Raw genomic sequence first — 7,176 nt, 5'->3', positions numbered from 1 at the left:
AGGTGCAGGACCAATTTTAGGTGAGCACCACTATAAAACCAGTACTACTTTTTTTTTTCCTTAGTAACACAAAAAACGGGGTGGGGTGGGGCGGGAAGGAGGTTGTTTTCCTTTCTCTGCAGTATGTAGTACCTTCCAGCTAGAGACAGACAAAGTTGGGCACTTCTTACAAGGAAAAGGCAATTTTCTTATCCAGTTAGTTAGAATTCTAAATAAGGCAGGATATATCCACCAAATTAACCACAAAATTCAGCAAAGTAAGAGTTCATGGGAGAACGGAAGCTGGAAAAATACCAAGAAAAAGTAAAAGAAACCATTTTGTTGGGAGTAGTCATCAGAAAATTCACAGACTATTGCTTTCATTTACAAACATAATTTCAGTAAAAAAGGCTCCTCTTCTTTTTAACCACTACTAGGATTAAATAAGTTATCATTCACTAATAAAAGTTAATCATGAAAAAAATAAAACATTTTAATAATTCTAAATTTGTATATAACAGCTAAAAGACACAAGGTTGGGAAATTATGTTATTTCTGCCTCTACAATGCTGAGCATGAAAATTTGGTTGGTGGAGGGCTTAGAAACAGCAGCGATACGGTTTTTACGAAGTTGTGCACGGAAATACTTCGATCCAACAGGGCAAAGCCCTTGTTCACAGATTAACAATGAAAATAGCTTTAGTCTTTTTGTTAACAGATTCTATGGTTTTCTATGAAGTTATCATGCCATTTAGAATCCTGGGGGGTACTTCTTTGAAAGGAAGACTAGTGATTCTGAAACAAACATTTGAAGTACGAATTATATATATGGCTCAAGAAATCAGTTGAGGGAGAATTAAAGATAGGCACCTTGAAGACTTGGAAGTTTAAAATGTGCCATTGATGTTCAGAAAAAAAACCTCAACACCACCACGTTGCTCTTACAATAACATGCGCCTTAAAATTTCCGCTTATATGTTAATGCTTGCTTAAGAAGTTAAAGAGAGAAAACCATTCACACAAACAAAAATAAATCTCCCTGTTCACTTTCCCTTGATCCTGGGGACAACACAGAAGCTCTTCCACAAACGGAGGGAAAAGGATTCACAAGCCCTCACCTGGCACAAGGGGAATTGTCAATTCAAAGCAACCAAGATGGGATCGCCCTCCAAGGAGAAAAATTCACAGCCTTTTCAAATGTCAAGTTTTCCATGTCTAGGAAGTCATTAAAGTTTTTAAATTAAGTACATCACATACTTTAAGGAGCGGGAAATACAAAAACCACCTCTCCTCATCTGGTGAGAAGGTGTATTTAAGGATAGCAAATTGTCCAAATAAAGTCAACCTATTTTGCTCATTGCTAAAGAGGCCTGGAATTGAGGAACTTTCAAATTAAAACTACCACCTGGAATTGCGAAGTGTGTAGGACTTTTGCTCAAACTTAAACTCAGATGTAATATACTTAAGGTAAAAACAGGATCTGTCTGGTGTCAAAATTTCCTAATATTACAGAAAACCTAGAAGCACAGATGGGACTATAGAGTACTGCAAATAAGATACCCAAAGCTTTATCTTAAATACCTGCCCCTTTTAATCACAAAATAAAGCAATTCTCAATTTTGTTTCTGCTTTGTTCAGTTCCAACTATAGCCTTTGACAAAACATTTTCCTATTTAACTAAATTGTAAAAAATACAACCAAGCTTGTGCTCATTAAATATACATGTATATAAAAAACATACAAAAAGTACAAGATTGATTATGTTAGGAAACTTTTACAGTGTCAACATCCTGTTTTCTCTAAATCTTTAGTCAAGGGCCAAAGGTCAAATCTTTCTGTGCACAAAAACTCGATGTGACTGAACTCCTGAATTCAGTGTCATGCCTAAGCACGCTATGCACAGAATTTTATTATGCAGTCCTCAAAAAAAAAGGACAAAAAAAGGAAAAAAAAAAAAAAGGAAAAAAAAAAAACCAAAAACCAACCCAAAAACAAAACCAAAAACACACCACAGGACAAAAAGTTCTTCATAAATCAAATTCTATTTGTGAATTCAGCAAAATAATTTCTATAAAATAAAACAGCAAAATATTTAAATAGAATAGGGTGGACTGTATCTGCAGGGGTATTTGGTTTTTAGACAGGTTCCAAAAATTACACACATTCAAGTTACCAATTCTCTTTTAAATACAGTATTAACTGATGAGTTCCTTATCTTTAATTAAATGTTTATGCTGAAATTATGATACCTCAATTAGATTAACTAACCAGTAGTTTCCTTTTTAATCAAGACCCTGCTTCGAACATTCAAAGTTTTGGAATAATGGAAAAGGAGCTAGGACAATTCTTGCTTTCAAGTAAAACTGTGCCTGAGCAGAAACTCAGCTAGACATCTTGGTGCAGTGGCGCTCCAAGTATTGTGGGATTCTGGTGACTTCCACTTCACTGGGGTCCAGCAGAAGGAAAGTTTTAGAAGATTCACCTAATAAGCTCTACCAAAGAAACAAAACAAGCACACCAAATACAGTCTTCTATTATGCTCCAAGCATCCTGGCATAGCAAATTTTTGCATATTTGTTTTAAATCTTTAAAAATTCCCATTACTGATACTTAAATTTCTTTATCCCACCCAGAGATCAAACTGTCAAACATTAGACATAAACAACATGTGTGTAACTGAAAACCGCCTGTTTATCATATCACATTTCTCCCCTTGTTTTATATTTATATTCTAGGTGTAAGAAGGAAAAGCTCTGAGCAAATCAGCTGTCACACTGGGACAACTGCTGTCATTATGGTAATTTTTTTCCTCATTGGCTACACTAACCTGGTGTGAAGCCATGCTAAATGTTACAGCATAACTATAGCTTCAAAGTGATTAACCTAATATCAGAATTAAAAAGGCAATGAAAAAGATCTAGAAACAATGTTACATCACCAATTGTCCACATCAACCAAATAATTTAAAGGTTACCAGCCTTACATCATTGCTCATAATAAAACTGACTCCAGTGGCAAAGAATTAACATGAAACTATTGGTGTGGTTGACATGGATGGGCTCTGTTTTTGTTGCTGTTGGTTTATTTTTTTTTGTTTTTGTAAAGGAGTAGATCCAACTGCCATGAGGCAGGCAACACTGGTTGCAGAGTGCAGTGGGTAGAACAAGAAAATTAACTTTTGTAGTTTTTGTAGATCTGTGAGTCTCCTCAAGAAAAGTTTCTTGCTTAAGAATTAACAGTCAAACATTAATATACTATATACACCTTTGCCATTTACACATTAGCATCAGGCCATTTATTACAAAACACTATACACTTTCCACTGCAGGCGGGTTATATATTGACAGCAAATTTCTGCAGATAAGACAGTGAATAAACTCTCCACTCCATGTTGATTAGGAATAGTTTTTCTAGTTTTAAATTATTAGCCAGACACAGAAAAAGGTTGGACTGTAAGGCCTGGGTGCACAGTCTTGATGGAACCAGTTAATTATGTGCATTTCACTGATCCTTCGTCTGAGGTGGGGATACTTCTTCACTGCCTTCATAATTTTCTTGTGCTCGTTGGCCAGTTCTCTGAGGGTTGTTCATGTGATGTGCTGCTGGGCCTGTATATGGCTGTCCATGCACATGGTTATTCTGGGAGGGGAGAAGAGATCGATGTTAAAACTTTTCATATAGTGAAGAAATCATGGGCTGAAATCTGTGGACACATAAACATTTCTTTTATTCCCGAACTTACAAAGAGTAAATATCCTTAGGCTAATGGTGAAAAAGAAAAAAAAAATTCGTTTCAAAGAGGAAAGCTAGGGACACCTGGGTGGCTCAGTTGGTTAAGCGTCTGCCTTCAGCTCAGGTCATGATCTCAGGGTCCTGGGATCCAGTCCCACATTGGGCTCCCTGCTCAGTGGGGAATCTGCTTCTCCCTCTCCCCTCTACTGTTCCCCCTGCTTATGCTCTCACGTTGACAAATAAATAAAATCTTAAAAAAAAAAAAAGCTAGCTTAAATGCAAACCCCGAAACCCCAAACAAAAGCAGTGTAGATCTCTATGAATCTTTACCTGAAGTGATTTTTAGTGCCCCAAATTATTTAGACCTAAGTCCAACAAATAAGGGATTACATCCTGTTATTGTTTATTGTCAAAAACACTCACAATGTGATTTGTGAGTTAGAACACATTTATTCTGACTCTTCCAAGCACCTGGAAGCTTCTATATGAGAATGACAAATCTGACTGATTGTGGTCATATGAGATCTGCATTAGCAACAACCCTGAACACAGAATGGTGTTAATGAAAACAATACAATATTAAAGAAACGTGGACGAGCCAGGCATGATTAATATATGAGCTTTCTCAGGGCCAAGGAAAGTTAAGTTTCTTCCTTATGAATTTCATTTCTTAACCCTTTAAACCCATGAACCCTCATTTTTCTGTATATTCCCACCAGTCAAGAAGATTTTAGGTCTTTCTATAATTTGTCCTATGAAAATAAATATGTGGAATATGCATTTTCTAATTATTGAGTATGCTTCTATTTCCACCCCCCCGCCTTTTAAAGTAGATTCCACGCCCAATCTGGAGCCCAACTTGGGCTTGAACTCACAATCCTAAGATCAAGACCTGAGCTGAGATCAAGAGTTGGACCCTTAATCAGCTGAGCCACCCAGGCACCCCTCCATCCTGAAATATAAGAAAGAATGTCTTAAATAATGGTTCTGAAAGTATGGCTTCCAGACTAGCAGCAGCATCAACTACCTGGGAAAGAAATGCAGATTTTCTGGTTCCACCCCAGACCTAAATGAATCAGAAACTTGCAATCTGTATTGGAACAAGCCCATCAGGGGATTTTTTTTTTTTAAAGATTTTATTTATTTATTTGAGAGAAAGCACGAGCAAGGGGAGAAGCAGGCTCCCCGCTGAGCAGGGAGCCCAATGTGGGACTCGATCCCAGGACCAACTGAGCCACCTAGGCGTCCACACCAGGGGATTTTGATGCTTATTCAAGTTTGAGCATCACTGCCTCAAAAGATCTGAATTAGTCACCTCTGGGTTTTAGAAAGGTTATCTAAATTTTTTTTATTTACCGATCTTACAGGAAATTTTACGGCAATCTATCAAATCCTTGATATTTGTCAACAATCTTGAGTGTCACTGAAGTCTTAGGCTATGTAACCTAGAACAGTTTCCTTCATTGCCACATCTTCAAGTCTTTGGAATCCATTTGCAGACTCAGCCTAACAGGAAATGTCCTAATCCTTTGTACTAAATACGATCACTTTATGTTGACCACAACTGCCACAGTTTTACTAAGTTCTGAGTACAAATGACAGGCACCTATTTGACCAGGAAAACACCATAGGGGGGAGTTCAAACACATCGCATTGTGACCCTGCCCCAGCTATTCCTCTTTTGTTCATGCTCTAAAGGTAGTCTTGATAATCCCTTTATTACTTTACAGTCACAACAAAAAAATTCAGCCATCCTCTAAATAAAGCATAAAAATTGGTTCTAGGGGATAAAAACACAAACCAACCCCTATTTACCTGTTGATACTGAGATCCAGGTGAATGGGGGTATAATGGGGCATCTTCAGGTGGAGGTGACTCATGCTCATCTGGGGCATCTTGGTCATCTGGCTCCTAATTTTAAATATTTAAAAATAAAGAATTATATAGGCAAATTGATGTTTAAGTTTTTTGTATTTGAAATAAAATTTTAAAAACCTACAAAACTGACTCACAAGTTTCCTTCTACAGAAGATAAATTGAAACAGATGAAAAAACCTGATTTGGGTTCTCTTCAGAAAGACTACATTTCGGGCAGTTTCAGAAATTTCTCTAAAAGAAGGCTTCCTCATTAACTTAAGATTACATATAGTAAACACTAAAGCAAATAAAACCTGAACAAAATTTCTTTGACATTATCATTAATACATAAACACTGGCCTATAAAGTAACAAATTGCTTTCTTCCTTTTTTTTTTTTTTTACCTCCTCTGGACAGAGTTCACAAGCTTTTGCAAGTGTCATCCTAGCACTATGTGATCTCTCCAAGAAATAACCATTTGAGGTTTCATTGCTCTGCACTGGAGGAGACCAGTTGTTGTAAGTGTATTGAGGGTTGCCAGTGTATGGTCGTCTTTCAAGTTCATCTCCAAGCCATTCCACTGCCCAGGTCCACTTTCTTTTAAGATCTCCGTTGCCCTTCAAAAGAAAAGAAAACCACGTATGGAAAAGGTTTTGGAATACTTCTTAAAGTTAACTTAAAATAATAACTCCAAATTCTCATTATTCTTTTCTTTAAAATGGAATCCCTAATTCTGATTCAGACTTCTACAAAATTTTAAGAAAAAACCCTCACCTGCAGAATCTGGTAAGCAACAGGACAATTGCTAAAAAGAGCTACCATACATTTTATACACTGATATGCTCTTTTTTGATAGTGATTCTTAGAGCGCTGGATTGTGTCAAACAGCCCATCTCGGTCATCTGGGATTCCTTTAAGTGCGTTATGAATTCTGAAAAAGAGCCAAATATAAAATTAAAACTTGTAAAATCAAATAGCAGCCAACATTTACTGAGTGCCTACTATGTGCCACTCAATAAAGATCTTTGATGTCATGTCATCTAATGCCGGACAGGAGGTAGTTATCGAGCCTCGGAACAGATAAGAAGAGGGGTACAGAGAGGTTAAACAGCTTGCCCAAGATCATACAGCCGCTTAGCAGTCTGTGCTCTTACCAACTTGTTACCAATCCAAAATGATTTTGCTATGTATGTAATTCAAAGACATTACCAGAAGTGATTTTAGGACACCAAGAGTAACACAGACAAAGTCAACTAACAACTAAGTTTATGACTGCTGTACCTAAGAGTTTGCTTCAAGTCAGTTCCTTTTATAAAACTGCATTTCGGAAAGTAAGTAACCCGTGACTATGAAGCGGTGATATAATTTGGAAGTACAAAACGAACTTGAATTCTAATAATGAGCTATAATACGGCAAAGCAATTTTCACCATTACAATTTAGCTGATGGGCCAATGATGGATGATTTCCTTTCAGTTCTTGCCAAGCCTAACAGAATAATATATAATCAGTGATTTCTTGTTCTCCCCAATAAGCAATTTAAAAAAAGGACTGTAGGGGCAAACTGTGCCTGTTTCCTTTGTTAAAAGCATCACCTGCCAGTAAACAA

At 36.9% G+C, this 7,176-nt stretch overlaps 1 protein-coding gene across 5 annotated transcripts in view; it reads right to left on the bottom strand.

Annotated features, from left to right (window-relative positions):
* Positions 1–456: 456 nt before the first annotated feature.
* USP9X (ubiquitin specific peptidase 9 X-linked) overlaps positions 457–7,176 on the bottom strand; it is a 166,695-nt gene continuing 159,975 nt past the window's right edge. For all 5 annotated transcript variants that reach the window (XM_045876425.3, XM_064573935.1, XM_045876419.3 and 2 more), the window contains 4 exons: positions 6,343–6,499; positions 5,973–6,185; positions 5,527–5,622; positions 457–3,618 (listed from right to left, as the gene is read on the bottom strand). In XM_045876425.3, the coding sequence (XP_045732381.1) occupies positions 3,481–3,618; positions 5,527–5,622; positions 5,973–6,185; positions 6,343–6,499 (604 nt within the window). In that variant the 3' untranslated portion in view covers positions 457–3,480. The remainder of the gene's footprint in view (positions 3,619–5,526; positions 5,623–5,972; positions 6,186–6,342; positions 6,500–7,176) is intronic.

Source organism: Mirounga angustirostris, unplaced genomic scaffold, assembly GCF_029215605.1.
Source record: "Mirounga angustirostris isolate CCGP_5_RB_7025 unplaced genomic scaffold, mMirAng1.0.hap1 SCAF_11, whole genome shotgun sequence".
Classification (NCBI taxonomy): domain Eukaryota; kingdom Metazoa; phylum Chordata; class Mammalia; order Carnivora; family Phocidae; genus Mirounga; species Mirounga angustirostris.
This window is presented reverse-complemented; position numbering and strand designations above follow the sequence as displayed.